The sequence below is a fragment of the Struthio camelus genome, chromosome 6, assembly GCF_040807025.1.
Source record: "Struthio camelus isolate bStrCam1 chromosome 6, bStrCam1.hap1, whole genome shotgun sequence".
Taxonomy (NCBI): Eukaryota; Metazoa; Chordata; class Aves; order Struthioniformes; family Struthionidae; genus Struthio; species Struthio camelus.
The window spans coordinates 1,311,581-1,327,585 of NC_090947.1; the positions used below are offsets into that span (position 1 = coordinate 1,311,581).

Consider the following 16,005-nt stretch of genomic DNA (forward strand, 5'->3'; position numbering starts at 1 on the left):
CTCTCTGGATTTTTTTTATCCTTATTCCAACACATTCAGAAAATCTCAGTTTTTTCCAAGAGCTCCTCAGCGTTTGTTAACCATCCCTCAGCAGCTGAGACAAATTACAAAAGCCGAGCAGCTGTCTTCCTGATGACCAGGCACTGAAAACCTCCACTTCTATGCTGCCGGCGAGCAGTTGCTGGTGTTTTATTTCTTCACTGCTGCTCTCCGTAGAAAAATCCTTTAAAATAGACTAGTTTTCTATTTCTATCAGTATTGCTATGCAAAGATATGCCAAGCATTCATTTCTTACAAGTCCCCCTGCAAAATGTTTTGTGTCTCTGTCGTTCCAAAGGCACCCAGCGAGCAGGGGGATTTGAGCAAGAGCCAAGGCCAGCTGCACTTGAAGTTTGAACAGCATTTGTCTCCACGTAAAGGAGCGCTAGATGAAGCAGAGACTGTGTCTGTGATGTCCCCTCCTAGGACGACAGAGAGCCAAACCCAATGAGACAGCTGTCAAGCGGAGGCTGACCGAAGTCCTGCTGGTGCTTCGCAGAGGGGTGGGCAGCGACGTGCTGTCAGGAGCACAAGCAACAAGAAGTTCGCTGGCCCAGTTCCCTCACCTCCTCGGAGAGTACTAGCCAGTACTGCGAACAGGCAGCTCAGCAAACGCTTACCAGCCCCACACCTTCCTATCGACCACCCCTGTGAGGGGCCTATCCCCATCCACCTCCAAGCACCCTGCAGCCTGGCCCGACCCCAGCAAATCACCCACCCGGATGTTTTCTTCGTCTGAAGGTCATAGAAAGCAAACGGGTGACTGCAGTACTCCCTGGGATAGGAGAGTGGGAACGACTGTGCTAGCAAACGATTGCCTGTCACGAAAGCCTATGAGCTGCAGCGTATCCCTCCAGGGCCTCTCCTGTCAGCCCCTGTGTTTGAGGGTGGCTGAATCACTGCGAGAAGGTCGCTGGAACGACCTTCCTGAGCGGCAGCCTCTCCTCTTTGGCGCTGGAGCTTTTGGAGCCGTCTTTCACCTTGCCTTACCGCACTCTGTCTACGAGAGAGAGAGCTCCATCACTCTCCCTGCCCCATATTCCTTACGTGGCACGGCATGGCCTGTCCTCTCTGTGTGCTGGCAATGCTATTTTCACATGAAAGGAGGAAGGGAGGAATGAGTGGTATGGATTTACCCTTGATTCAGTGGCCCTGCTGTAGGTCACCCCCTCCTTTAGGCTTTGCTCTGATTCCTCCACGGACACACAGACTGGTCAGCGAGGTGAGATCCAGCATGGACCAGTACTGCAGATCAGTGCTGTACTCATCCCTCCTTCCCCCTCTTTCTTCAGGGAGTATCAGAAAACAGCTTGCACAGCTTAAATGTCTGCATGGACAATGTCTGCAGTCACCCTGGAAAGGACCACAAAAAAGACATGTCCCCCTGCCTTAACTTCAACTAGGAATGAATGCGTCTCCAAACCTCTTGTTTCTCCTCCATCCCACCAAACTCATAGCGAAGGTATTAGGCGTCAGAAGGCACCAGGTCTGCTTTGGGTACCCCACACAAGGCAGTAGCAGGAGAATCTCACCCTCCTCATCACAGAACAAGAAGTTGCACATCTTGAACAGCTGGACTGTAAAGCCGCTCTCCAGTCTAAAGCAGCAGTTAATCCAGAAAGAAGGGGAATAACAGTGCATCACTAGAGACTTGGATGCCCTTTTTGCAGTAGGAAAAAGGGCACGTTCAGTGAGACGCCAGCTTGCGAGAGACCAGCAGTGCTCAGAAAGTGAAATAGCCTCCTCTGAGAAGACCAGAAGACACTCAGCACCTGAATAAGTCGTTGGGTTACCAACACTTTAGGGAGAGGGGGAAAATAGAAAGGAAAGTCTTTTTTTTCTTTGCTTGTTTCGAGGCACAAAATGCATAGAATATGGTTTGCGTGATAACAAAGGGATAGCACTGAACAATGCAAATAATTTAGCATCAGGCCAAGTCCTCAGAATTAAGAAAATTTAGCACTAACAGGTTAAAAGGCTATTCAAGGTATTACAGATACTACACATGGCCAGTTACTTTGAAAATATGCTATTAATATTATTTTCTAATATTAATATTATATTAATTAACAGTAGCATGCAGGTGACATAAAAGGGTATAAGAAGAATTAGGGTAAAACTCACATCCGGGTGTGGAATAGCGTATTGTCCCTGAATTGTATAGGCCTGCAAAAGAAAAACATATGTCGTTAGAGCTGGCAGGACTATACGGCTAAGTCTCCACTGGGACTATCATCCCTGTGCTTTGCTCCTGTGCTGTCTAACATGGGGGAAAGCTGTTAACGTATGAACGAAACAGAAGACCACGCTCCCACCTTGCTCTGCCCGGGACCCCGTGCTGTCACTGCCGTCTGCACCAGCACTTCAAGTTGCCTGGTGAAAAGCAGGCAACGCTCCCGAATAATCAAATGCGGAAGCCTAAGTGTTGTGATACAAGCGCACTTCTCATCTCAGAGTCTGCTCTGCTACAAGTGAAAACGAGAGCGTGGGATTTAAGTGGTTCACAAAGCGCTCTATGGGAAACGGGCATTGCAACACCAAACAGAATCTGCCTAAAAGCTGGACTTCCACGGCACAGATCCATGTCCTGGGAAGTGACGGGACCACACACCTTTCAGCCTCCTGCGTGCAGGCATGTCTGTTGAATGAATATAATTTTTTAAGTATCTGTTGCCATCACCAGCTGTCAATGATGAAGGTTGAATTTTAACACGGAAGGGGATGAGGGCAGTACTTTCCCCAGTACAGCAAGCAGACGCCCTGCACACCTCTCTGGCTATCCAAAACGAAGATCCCCCTTCCATGCTGCAGTGAATGCCAGTACAATCAGTAAAATTCACTGAGACAGCAAGTCCTTGGATAACTTCCACCACAGCAATGGAGACGTACTTCTCTGATCAAACGGACAGTATGCTGAGCTACCCAGCCACGCATCTCGAAGGGCTTGAGCTCAGCATGGCTTTTTCAAAAGAAGGAAACAGCTATTTAAAAGTCCCAAAACTGCATGGAGTAGAACGATAAGGTTGTCGTCATGCTTTCCGGCACGGAAGTTATTAACCAAATCAGAATTAGCAGGCCAATCTCCGCTGCATGATTATATCACCACTGCCCTTCGCACATAAACTTAATCTCAGCATCTTAGAAAATAAGGCAGCAACGGTGATTCCCTCCATCTTTGGTTTAAGGTACTTTACTGTTAACACACTTAAAAACTACACATGTACTCCAATACTCTTTTGGGAAGAAATACATTCCCATGCAGAAAGCCAGCTGGGCAGCATGTTACTTGTGTCTTACCAGTGCCCCTAAAGCGTGGGAGAGGGGTTAGGGACAGGCTGTCTGCTCTGTAATGCATTTCACCATTTATAATTAATGCATTCATGCAGATGTTTGTTAAGCTGTTTGTTTGCCATCGTCTGTAGCAATCCTTTTGCTTCTGTAAATACCTTGAAAACAAGCACCATTTTCTAGGTAAAGAGCCAGACGCTAGAGCGCCCAGTATTTTGGGACTTTACCAGCTAACAAAACGTATCTTGCTAGTTGACACGTTATTCAGATGATTCCAAAAGAAATGGTATAAAAGATGGATAACACTTTATAAAAGGGAGAGTAAAGATAGCAAAGAATTGGAAAAGAAAATCTCTGAACCGCTTGGAAACTGCAGCATCATTTGGAAACAACAGTGTTTAGTGTAAAGGATACCCCCTGAAAGCCTGGAGAAGGAAGGAGGCAAACCTCCATGCACAGAAATGGTAGTCCTGCTGCCTGCCAGCATCCCAGTGTGACAGAGACTGGCGCTCTAATGGTGATATGACAGAGGGTGCCCTAAAAAGTTCAGTTGTTCCGGCCAGTTTAATTTGATCCTTGGTTTGTTGGGAGCAGACTACGTTTTGCTCACTGCTTCCTGCACCTAAGTAGAGGTGGAATTTACAAAGGCTGTAAAACCACGCTGTACGGTTAGGGGCACGCGTGCATCATTCTGCAGAGGTTGCAACAATGAGGCAGCAACAGAGAGCACCACAGCAAGCATGACATCCATGACAACATCTGAGATAAACACCCAGCCTCTTCAGGGTGTTCTGCTGATTAAAACATTAGCCAAAATTCTGTGCAATTACAAAAAAATTAATTAAAGACAGGAAGGTGTCTTGGACAGATGCACCAGAAACTCCATGGGCACCAGCCTGTGCAACAGACATGTCCCTATACTGCCTGGGTCTCACTTGCTAAAACAGTAACATTTCATATAGGAACCGCAGCCTGCAGAGCTGAGCTATTTGGAGGTTGCCAGCAGCCACTACATCCCTCAGGTTGCCTTACACGCAGCTTCCTGAGTTCCTGCAGGTTTAACCCACGCCATCACTCCCGGAAAGTCTCCCCGAAGCTACCAACATGGGTACCCAAAGGGAAGCATGACTCAGAGGCCCCAGGGCTTCCTGGCACATGGCCTGGATGCTGACAACTGAGAAACACGCCATGCACAGAAGAGCTGCTGGGAATTCAAAGACAAAAGGAGCTGCAAAAACCTTGCGGCACAGCCAGTGGTATAACCTGGCGTTCTCTGTGTGGGGTAGGAAAACCGGTTCACTCCATGTCACCTATCAGTCAGAGCCAAAGGACTCAACAGTGCTGACTCAGAGGGCAAAGGAAGAGCTCTTATTTCTGGAAGGTCACATCTTCCTGTGACATCGCTTCTGTGCAAGACACCAACCATTTAACAGCAGGAGAAAAATTATATCCATCTTACTCTCCCTTTTGAGAAGATACAGTTCATCAAACAGTTGGACTCAAAGCTCTTTTTCAGGCACGCTCATCCCGATTCTGGTGGCTGGTAATGGCTAAGAGATGCTAATTCAGCACTCTACTAGAAATAGCACGCGCTTTGGTCATGTGTTTCCATACGTAGTTTGCCTTTCTGCTATTTATTATGGTTTGGGAGAAACAAAATAACTTGTACAGTGTTATTCTGGAAGGCATTAGTTGGAGGCACAGCTAACGCAAAGGAAAATGCTGGCTGCGGATGCCTGTGTTCAGAGAGCTCTTGGGTGTGGAAGAGAGGGAGTAATTTAGAGGCTTTTCAATCCAGATAGAAACCACTGGAGTCAGACGCACCAGGAGCTCGGGACTTGACTTGAAGTCAATGAACGCTCTGGTGCTTGTTTTCCCTGAAAATCAGACCGTCTCTCTCTAGTTGGTCTCTAGTTGTCTCCCAGATCTGGCTCTACATATCTATTGGAGCTCCTGTGAAAATACCCGTCTGACTGGATACTCATGCCCTACTGTACTTGGAGCATCTATGGACATGCCTTTGATTACAAGGAGAGGCAATTAGATTAGACAGAAAAAAGAATGATTAAAGTCCTCTTTGTAAAAGCTGCCATCTGTTTATCTACACTTGTTCACAAAGCACCGACCTCAGATTTGGTTTACACTTTTCTCTCATTAAGGGAGTGCAATTTTGGGGTATTGACCTCAGGACCTTTCTCCCTCGGGGCTCTCCCAGACCAAGGGTGGCCATCCAGGTTCAGAAGGCATTCCTGGCTTGCATCAGGGGAGATCACAGTAACACAGGTGAGGTCACAGGCTAACCTGATGTTGCTTTTCAGCTAAAAGCTTTAAACCTGTTCCTGATGCATGTTTTAAGCAAATCACATATTCATTATCTTAACTGAAAGGAGTGTCATCAACCAGGAACACATGCCATGGGCAAACTCCTGGCCCGTGTCGCGTGCACGTGCCATGGAAGCTGACGGTTATTCTGCACACAAACAGAAATGCGTTCTCACTTCCCAAGGGTTATTAGAAATACTGCATCATAACTGCAAACCTCATTTTTAGTCAGGTTTACCCACTGCATAATGCCACTGAAGGCAATGCAATACAGGCTCTCCCACAGACGCAAATGAGGCCAATCTTTGCAGTGAAGTTTAGCCTGAAAGCGGCTGCTGGAGTTCCCCGGGAAGCACCACCCCGCTGGGCTGAGCACCAGTGACAGGGAATAACCCTTTTATGGACACTGCCAGGAACAGAGGCACCATCCTGGAAGGGCTGGGAATAGCCCTTCCTATCTCTGTCCAATTACAACTATGCTAAGTTATTTTTGTTTCAGGAGAGATGCCAGAAAATAAAAAAAACATTGGCAGCCACTGTGGGAGCATGTTCATGGCCTCTCCTTGCATGAGAATTTTTTTCTTTTTTCGCTTTCATGCAGGTCAGCAAGTACTGAATTTGGGTATAATAAAGCAAAACTAAGCCAAAGACAAATTTATAACCAGTACTCACAGGTGTGTGAATACTTGCAGGATTAATACTTAGAGCGCACGAAGCCATCTGAAAAAACAGGTTTCCCCAGGCCACATTAGAACCTGTGTGCTATCTCCAGCCATTTCCTACAAGGCATACCAACGCATGAGTGCACAGCAGAGTTAATGCCTCTTTCCCCAGGCCAGCCCTTTTCTTACTCTCCAGCAACAAGCAGAGGAGCTAAGCCGGGTGTCTGGGGTTGCAAACTCCCAGCGGTTCTGCAAAGAGCTTTCAGTCCATCTGTTGTGGCACGAAATGGATGGGATGACACCATGCAAGTCAGAAGGCAAGAAACCTGAGTGCACTAACGGGCAGCGGCTGGTGCTGCAGTAAAAGGCTGAGGTTGGCAGTGGAGGCTGCAAGCGGGTCGGCTCTTACCTGACCACCTGCAAAAATGACAGGGGTGGAGGCGGGCTTTGGGCGGTAGGGAATGGTGGCACCTTTTGGTGGGGACTAGGAAAAGGGACAAGGAGAGGGAGAGAGAACATTAGAACAGCTTTCCTGAAACAACGGCAAAAAGAGTGTTAGAAAGCACCCGACGGAGCACGGGCCACCACGCGCGAGCAACACCCACAGCAGGTGAACAGTGTTTCTAGACAGGAGGACACGTGGGAAACTGTCGGTTAGTGGAGAAAAGGACATCCTTGCATGTGGGAATTCCCTTGCCAGCGCATAGCACCCCATAACACTCCCTTGAGCTCAGCTTTTTCCCTCACTTTTGTTCTCTGTAAACTGTTGCTCATAGTCTAGACTTGAGGCTTCCTCCAAATTCCCTGTAGAGACCCCAAAGGTGCCAGAAAGCTTTGTTTTTACTGCTTGGTTCGGTTTTGGCTATCCAAGTTGGCACATGCCTTGCTTCGTAACGAACACTGCAAAGTGCTGTCACCACAACCAAGGCCCCCTGTGCCCCACGGACGCCAGTTCGAGCAGCAGTGATTGCTTTGGCCAGAGTGCCAAGCTCTGGAAGGCGCTCCACTCGCTAGGGCAAAGGGGTAATTTGTGTCCTGCAAGAGGCTGGAAACAACCCTCAGATGGTAACAACGACGTTTCCAGAGATCTTATTCTAATACTGCGCACTGGAAACTCCTTATTCAACTCAGCAGACAGATAACAACAGCACGGGCACTAAACTATATTTTTTCACGCTCCCTTCTCCTCTGGCAAAGTGCCTTGGGGCAGCACCGCTCTTGTTTGCCAGGACGTTCTCCTCTGATGCTGTAGCCTGATCTGCCTGTGGATAAGTCACAGCAGAAGTTGTAGTCCACATGTCAACGTCTGCACGATGCACTATATCTTCTCACTGAAGTTCTCTCTGTGTCCGTTTTCTCCTAAAAGGGAGATTTCAGAGCAAGTCCTTCTGAATCTAACCATCAGTGAAACAGCTCGGTTATTACCAATATATAACAGTAGGCAGTATAAACTATGTTTATATTATTTTATGGGCAATTCCTTATTCTTCTACACATTAGCATATTCAAATCTTCATATTAAGTATTAGTGTGTAGTAAAGTTGTATGACCAAAGCACAGCACGTATAATCACAAATCTGTTTTTTCTTTCATTGTATTCCAAATCTTAGAGGTGCTGAGCAACAATTTTTCTGGTCAAGATAATTTATGACATAGCCGTTGTAAGGAGCAGGTGAACTCTTGGAGTAAGGAGCTCTGTGAACTGTTAAAGTCGAGGGACTCTCCAGATTTTAAACCGCAAGAAAATTCATGGGTTTTATTTTTCTTTCCCATTGCTGAGCCGGACAGAGGATCAGCAAGTCCTGTTTCGATTGGTGAGAACAAGTGCCACAGACTCTTTATGACACACCTACAAGCATCCGCTTGGGCAGGTCTGGAGTTCTGCTCATCTCTGTAGTCCACAGCATCACGTCGATTCCTGTCAGTACCCAAACGGCACAACTGAAATTGCACTTCTCTGGCAGTATAGCGTATTAGCGCGAGTGTGGCTACCAGCACTGGTCGATAACATACTAAACAGCAATTTCTTCTTGGCCATGCCCTGTTAACTAGAAGTTGCTTGTGTTTGGTTTTGTTTCATGTCCAGAAAGCCTTGGATTCCTCATTCGAAGCTCTTCCAGCAGTAAACGTCCTCCTACTTGCCATGAAAGGGGCAGTGACACGTGGGCTGGGTTGCACAGCAAAGCAGATGGGCTTGCTGTCCATCCACCTTTGGGCAGCGCTGCGAGGGGTAGCTGTCATTGTTTCATGTAGTTTCCTCTTTGACTTTCTCTCCTCCAAGGTGACACACATGGATTTGGGGCACGTAGCTGGGATTGTTCCTGGCCATAAGTCATTGATACAGCAGCATGTCTCTACCGCAGAGATCCTCAAGCGCTGCACATCAGCATTTCTCCCAGAAAACAGCACCCTGGTCACACATCTAGGCATCCTACTGTCCCCACGGGCCCTGTTTTCCACTAGCCTTTCTCAGCATATTTTCCTGCTCTGCCCTCCCTGGAGGCTCGGACCCCATGCCTGGGTTTTCTTTTCATGCCCTCAGCTCTCCTCCTTCTGCACTCTCCCAACCACAGCTACTCTCCTGGCTCCCTCAACCACAGAGAACGCGCTGGCCTCCTCTCAGTCATGGGTCAGCCCCAGCCGTGTAGGGCACCTGAAGCCTGTTTAGAGGAAGCCAATGCCCTAGGGTTTTACAGGATTTGATGCAGTCTCTATTTTCTTCCCACAGCATCCTCTATGCTGCTGTGACCACTAGGCTAAGGTTGTCAGAGCCTGCGTAGCCTCCTCTGAGAAACCTCGCTCCTGAAGCTAACCCGGCACTATGACACCAACAGTCTCCTTTTTGGCACCCTACCAAGCAGATTTCCAGCTCAGGACTCTAGAAATAATATACAAGCACGGGGGGGGGAAACACATGGAGTGGATTTTAAAATAAAGATACCAGGACATGAGAGTGCTCCAATAACAAGTGGTGAACAATAACAGAGACATGTTCCACAGCTTTCAGCGCTGTTGCAGTGGCAGGTGATTTTTTCCTATATACTTTACCCCCTTTGTTACAGACTGTACCTCCAGCATCACCACACAGATCTGTTTGACACACTGGATAATTGCGTCGGGTGTCCCCGAGATTGTCACCGCCCGCTCCGTGGAGTTGGGCAGCATGTCCCCCGCCACTTGAACCTGAGCACCTGTGGACTGGAGACAGAAAGAGAGAGAAGGAGAAGTCCCAAATCTGAACTGAGGCGGCTCAAGAATGGAAAAGCCCAATAGTCCCGTCCCTTGCAGCCATCTCCAGCTCCAGCACTTCACACCTCCAGCAAGATGCAACTGCCCTGTGCTAGGTCAGACACAGCACCCTGCCAGCACACAGCAGTCTGAGTGGTTACATGCTAGGCCCCGAGGAATGAAAACTGTGTCCTCCTATGTCAGCAGGACTGTCCTGGGAAGCAACATGGCTCGTGACGCTGGCTGCGTGAAGATCCCCCTTTCCAGGTCTCCTCCTTGGTTGCAAATCATATCTAAGGAGCTGTGATTATATGCAATAGGTAAAACAGATCTGATTTACCTCCCTGATTTCCTTAATCTTGGAGCCTCCTTTGCCGATCAGTGAGCCACACTGGCTAGCTGGCACGACCAGTCTCAGCGTCACCGGAGGTTTACTGGTAGCAGTGCTGTTGCTCATTGAGTTGGTTATGTCCTAGAGAAAGAAGGACACAACAAATCAGCCCTTCTTATCTGACCACATGCCAGTAAAGAGGTATCATATCCCCCAAACCCTGGCTGCTTTCTGCCCATAGCTGCTATACATGCTCATGCAGATACTCTACAGACAGCATTGCCCTGTTTGGTGGTTTCTTCGGGGACTTCTTCCAGCATGACAGGGAGTGGGTTGGTTGGTGAACTCAAGGAGGAGGGGTAAGCAGAACTTCTGTCATTGCAACAGTGTCACTTGAGCCCTCTCTCCCCCGGCGCAGTCCCACTAAAACTTCTTGATTCACAAGCATCATAGGGTGATGCTGCAGCACAGCTCTAGCTTTTTCATAGGAAATTATAATCCTAAAGGGCTTCAAAAAGCAACCTGTTAAAGAACATCTGAAAATCCACAGCCACTTTGCTGTATTTCCGTTTGTGTAAATATGTTACAGCCAGGAAAGAGCCAGCCATCACTGCAATGATGAACTAAGTTATTTTGATCCTACAAACGTTTAGGAGATGTGTTTTCCCTCTGTCTTTCTAGATAGCCTGAAATTAACTGCAAGATCTCTGAGACAGTTCCCTGAAGCTCAGTTCTTGCTTAGCTATAGATGCCTGGACCAAGTAAAAGGTTTTGCACTGAGGGTTTTTGCGAGGTTGTAACCTAGTCCAGCCAGGCACAGATGGGCTGGAGATAACCAAGCCTATCTGCATGGCTGACCACTGCAGCAGGCACACTTTAGGTCTGCTAGCCCAGTGGACCATCTCAGATACACACAGACCTTTGCTCCTTTTCTTCTGCTCTGCTCTCCTGTGGGAAAGGGCTCACATTTCTCACCTCCTCAAATTTGTAAGCGATCATGGCGAAAGCCTTGAAGATGGCATCAGTAGGGCCTGTGATGGTCACAATTCGCTCTGGGCAGTTCCCCTCTGAGATGTTGATTCTTGCCCCGCTCTAGAAAGAAAAGGGCAGCCCTGAAATATTCACAGCCAAGCAGTCATTCAGGATGTGCAATCATTTCATCGGGTGTGATCCTGCTCAGGCCTGAGAAGGCTCAGTGCACAAAAGCAGAAGCTCAGAGAGCCCCAGGAGGCCTGGGAGCAGGTTGTTCCCTTAGTCTGTGGGCATCACCAGTCCCTGTCTTACAATAGCCTGCCTAATCTTAAAAACTCCCAGCAATTTAGATCCCACACCTACCCCCAATGGTGTATTCCAGTGCTGCCTTATCCCAACCCTCGGAAAGGGTTTCCAAATATCCGCTTTGAATCTCTCCCACTGCAATGCAAAACCACAAAACCAAGAAAAGATTGCTCATGGGAATACTGCTTTTAAAAAGAGTGTTCCTCACTGATATGATAACCCTTTGGTATCTAAAGACACAACAATCGTACACAAACTCACACATCTCGCAAGCAAGTTCATTTAACTGTTTCGTTAATATCAAGTTCTTGGCTCTAGCAAGTTCCCATTAAACGTAGTAGAAATTTGCTAGAGTATGCAGAGCAGAAAAATGGAAAAAAGAGCTCTGAGGACAGCTGAAATTTTACTGCTGTGCAGATTGCTTACTTTTCCTTACTTTAAGACTGAACCTGTGAGTAACTGCACATTATTTTATAGGGCAAATAACTGTCCATGCTCCCCTGCCCCCAGACAGAACAGCCCATCAGTCCTTCCAACTCCTCCCTGCTGGTCTTAGAAATTGTCTTATAGGTCAGTAGGTCAGGGTTGCTCACCTCCTCACGCATTTTCTTCACGGTCTCTCCTTTCTGAAATAAAAGACAAAAACACATGCCATTGTAAAAAGTCAAGCTGCACCTTCAAAGCAAGCCTTTCTGAATGCATTCAGACCTTTCTCTCAGGCTCGGTAGCACACAACCGAACGTTTCGGCAGTTCTCTGATGCCTGGCCCTCCGTTCCCATGTGATGCATTTTCTAGGTAGGCTAGTATAAACCCACCCCTTTGCAATCTGCTCCCATGTCTTTAACATACTGTAAAGACAAAACAGCTAACAATGCACAACTGTAGCTTCAGTCTTCCTTTCTGAATTTCCTATTAGGAGAAAAATAGCACGGAAAAACCTCAGAAATCTGCCAAATATTCAGAAAAGCTGACATGTCAGGGTGCTTTAGAAGGGCTGTTTTTCATCTAGTACCTAGAACAATCTAATATTTTTATATCCAGATAAAAAGCAGGTAAAACTATGAATCTTTCCAGATCTGACAGGCTAAAGGAAAAATAAGGCACGAGCATAAAAAAGGAGAGAGAGGTTCTTGCAGCAAATCTTTGCCACCATAAACCTGCCTTTTAAAAATACTGGGAAACCAGTCCTTATATAGCCAGAATTTTCCAAAATACTGCAGCAAGCATCAATAGCACCATGGAAGAGTCTCCCATAAAGCTTTCTGCACAAGCTAAATGCTCTTTGGTGGTATTTAGAGGCAAGTACCATGGAATTTAAACTGTTTCCCATAACATTTCTTAATCTTTCTTAATGAATGTATTTAATTAACATATCAGGAGAACACGATCATAAGCATCTGCTTTAGCAACCACAGTGAAGCAGCTAAAAAATAGCACGAGGTAGGTTTTTTTTTTTTTTTTTAAAAGGGAAACACTTTTTGGTTTCTCTGTTGGTCTCCTAACGTTTCTATCACGAAAACATAGCGATAAGCTCATGCACAGGGAACATTTAAAGGGACATCTCAGAAAAAGATAGTTAGCGTCCATCAGAACACAGGGAGTAAACAGTGCAGGCAATTCAAGGAGTATCTAACTACATATTTAAAGACATCGTTACCTTTCCAATGATGCTCCCAACTTCCTAGAGAAAAAGGCAAACACAAAGGAAACGACATTACAAGATGTGAAGGTAATCCAGTCAAATCTTGTTTTAAAACAGAGACCTGGTGCGCACACTGAGCATCACTGTCGTGCGCTGTCCCTAGCTAAAGGACAGCAGGAGGGCTGATGGGGAAGTATCTGAGAAGGGCCATGAGCACCATGCTGTGGGGACTCTCAGCACAGCTGCAGCTCCTGCAGCAGATGCAAGAAAGGCGCGTGCCGCAACAGTAACCGGAAAGGGGGAGAGATGCAAACTTTAACAAAGGCCCCACTGAGGGTTTGTCCTTGTCCCCCTCTCCCCAGTTCTTGTTTTGCAGAGAAGAGTACCCAAAATTTTGACGTGCGATGGTGCCCCTCCAGCAAGGGCACAAGGTTGTGGGGATGCAAAACCGTTTGAGCAGGTGGCTTTGAAGCAGTCCAAGCGACTTGCCAAGAGGTCACGTAAGCAGAGGGAAGAGCCACTTGACAGCAGCTTGCACGCCCAGGCTGTCCTGGTGCCTCCTCAGGCCCACAGCAGCCTGGGGCTTCAGAGGCGCCAAGCAGGCTGGCAGGACCCAGGCACAGCCGAAATGGAGGCAGGAGAGGAAGCTGCTGCCTCCTTGACTCCCGCAAGGAAAACACCCTCTCCGAGCCAGACCCCTGTTACCTTGCCATGCATCAGCAGCCGGATCGTGAGGGTAACGTTCAGGCCACCTTCGGAGACCTTCGACTCCATTTCCTAACGAGGGACGGGAGACGCGCGTTAGCTGGGAGGGGAGCCCTGGTGCAGAATGACACAGCACCAGAACAGTATCACCTGCAAGGACAAAAAGGGAGAAAGGCTCAGTACCACCTATACAAACACTCCCCTGGTTTCTCTTTGTGGCTTTCCCACCCCTTTCTCTGCTGACCCAGCCATGAAAAGGTTGACCCTGGTGGAAAAGTAACCACCTTTCCTCCCTTTGCTGTCCCTCTCTCTACAGCAGGGAGAGTGAAACGAGCACAGGTTTTCTCTCAAAACAGGCAGTTTTCTTGATGCAGGATGGACCCTGCAGAGCAGCAGCGGGCACGCGAAAGCAGTGGCAGGAGGAGCTGCAGGGCGGATGTCACAGCCTGAGAGCATTCATCGGTGCACATCAGGCTGGCCATTTACTGCAGGCAACATGCTAGGTGCAAACCCAGAAACACTGCAGAGCTCTGCCACGGTTTGCCACCAGCTTTACCTAAAAGCCAAAGGCAGAAACAAAGTTTCAGGCGTCTTAAGTGAAACAGCCAGAGAGCTAGCCCAAACCCAGCCAGAGAGCTAGGCCAAACCCATGCGAACCTAAAGGAAGTCGTGTCCCAGCTGAGAGCATGGAAGCAGGAGCAGGGAGTCAGGGGAGCAGCTTGGCCAAAGACTGACTGTTGAATTACAACTTTAAAAGACCCAGGACACATATCTAGCAAACCCAAACTCACAGTTTCAAGGGCACTCAGAAAATCTGGACTGATGAGTTTTGGAAAAACTGATTCTTCACTAACTGGGAAACATATACCAGACCCAAAGAACAAGGAGCAGGAAGGACCAAGAGGATGTCCTGATTATCATGTTCCTGTGTTTCCATCCAGATTTTTGAGTGCTCCAGCTTGGGTACTGTGTCTGAGGAATAAATACGGTTCCCAACTATATGTGTTTTGCATGCTATTTAAAGAAACATCTGTAAGTTTTTCCAGGTGTTGCCATTTCCCTTTCCATTCCCTCTTTTTCCTCCTTTGACCTCTCTATCAGGAAAAATATCACTGGTATTTTGGAGACGGGACAAAAATCACAGCAAAGCAACAGATGCCCCTCCTTCTTTCCTGACACCTTACTTAATCCCTGAGCAAGGACCACATATATGAAATGTCTCTGCAGCTTATTGCATGAGGATACTGTGTAGGCAGTCCTGTCTTAGAAAAAGGTGCCACGATCCTCCTATGTGCAATGCCTTGAGATTTGCAGCATGCTGTTCCATGTTACTTAATCCCTCAGTATATTACTGATGGGATCCTTTTCGTCACAGTCATGTGTGGCATCTGGCATTTTCCTTTGCTCAAATGGGGACTTATGTGACCTAAAAAGACAAAAAAAAAAAAAAAAAACTCAGGAGAGCTGCTTCGGGAGCTAAAACCGTGCTCAAGTATTACTTCAATGCAAAGAGGAACATGGGATGTATAAGGAGTCAGCAATATACAAAGCATGGCTAGGAGGTGGGATTCATATAAAGCTTCCTCTTCCAATAGAGTCTCACAAAAACTCACTGGTAAAGAGGTTGTTTGTAACCTACTTATAAAAGCCAGTCTTGAGGTCACTGATTTTTGCGTGTTTTCCATTTGTAATATCCTCAAAAAAAAAAAAAAAGAAATGAAACAGGTTGAAGATATCAAGTTAAGGTATTGTCAAGATATTATTAAGGGAGAGAAGAAGGAGAATATCAGAAGGGAAGAAATAGATGCCCTTAGGGACCAGAGTAATGTAAACAGGCTGAAATGCAAAAGTACAAAATGCAAGAACAGTAACTTTCAGTTTCAAGACTGAGTACATTGCAGGCAAACAATAAAGGTAAATAAATAACTGGTTGTATTAGTCAACCCCAGGCTGACTCCCATGTATGGGAAGCAACCAGAAAAAGGACAAATGCAGTGGAAAAGGCAGAAATTTCTGGGTCTGCGCTACTATTTGCTCTATATGAAGCTGAAGTGATGTGGCAGGAGACAGAGTGCTTGTACCAAAAAGGTATACTCTGTGAAGCCTGGCTCTGCCCCTTGTCCCAGCGCAGTATGGCTCTTCTGCAGGGATATCCTGCACAAGGAGCAATCTAGCCCTGCCACAGGGGAAGAAATAATGGCATAACTCCACTACAGCCACCGACAAGCCCAATGCACGTAAATATAGGTGCACAGCTCCCTTTCCTGGCTGGTAAACATCTCTGATAAGCAGAAGGTAGAGGCTGTCCACAAATAAGGCATATCCTCAAGCAGGGACTGTTGTGGCTTCCGGAGGCAGTAACTGAAAGTCATCCTGCCACGCACACTATGCCCAGGGCTTCCATGTGCAATTTGCCTGATGATCGTGGCCTGGGCAGCGATGACCCAGGGTTGTCAGCCCAACAGCTAGGAGCAGACAGGCAGGTAAGAGCAGGATCCAGGAACAATTT

The 16,005-nt window shown here is 47.3% G+C and overlaps 1 protein-coding gene across 9 annotated transcripts in view; it reads right to left on the minus strand.

Annotated features, from left to right (window-relative positions):
* PCBP3 (poly(rC) binding protein 3) overlaps positions 1–16,005 on the minus strand; it is a 92,212-nt gene that overhangs the window by 26,021 nt on the left and 50,186 nt on the right. For 5 of the 9 annotated variants that reach the window (XM_068949579.1, XM_068949578.1, XM_068949576.1 and 2 more), the window contains 7 exons: positions 13,497–13,646; positions 12,807–12,830; positions 11,742–11,774; positions 10,846–10,962; positions 9,880–10,011; positions 9,381–9,509; positions 2,164–2,205 (listed from right to left, as the gene is read on the minus strand). In XM_068949579.1, coding sequence (XP_068805680.1) covers positions 2,164–2,205; positions 9,381–9,509; positions 9,880–10,011; positions 10,846–10,962; positions 11,742–11,774; positions 12,807–12,830; positions 13,497–13,565 — 546 coding nt within the window. In that variant the 5' untranslated portion in view covers positions 13,566–13,646. Of the gene's footprint in view, positions 1–2,163; positions 2,206–6,651; positions 6,796–9,380; positions 9,510–9,879; positions 10,012–10,845; positions 10,963–11,741; positions 11,775–12,806; positions 12,831–13,496; positions 13,647–16,005 lie in introns of all 9 variants that reach the window. The other 4 variants (XM_068949574.1, XM_068949572.1, XM_068949571.1 and 1 more) reach the window with 4 other exon arrangements.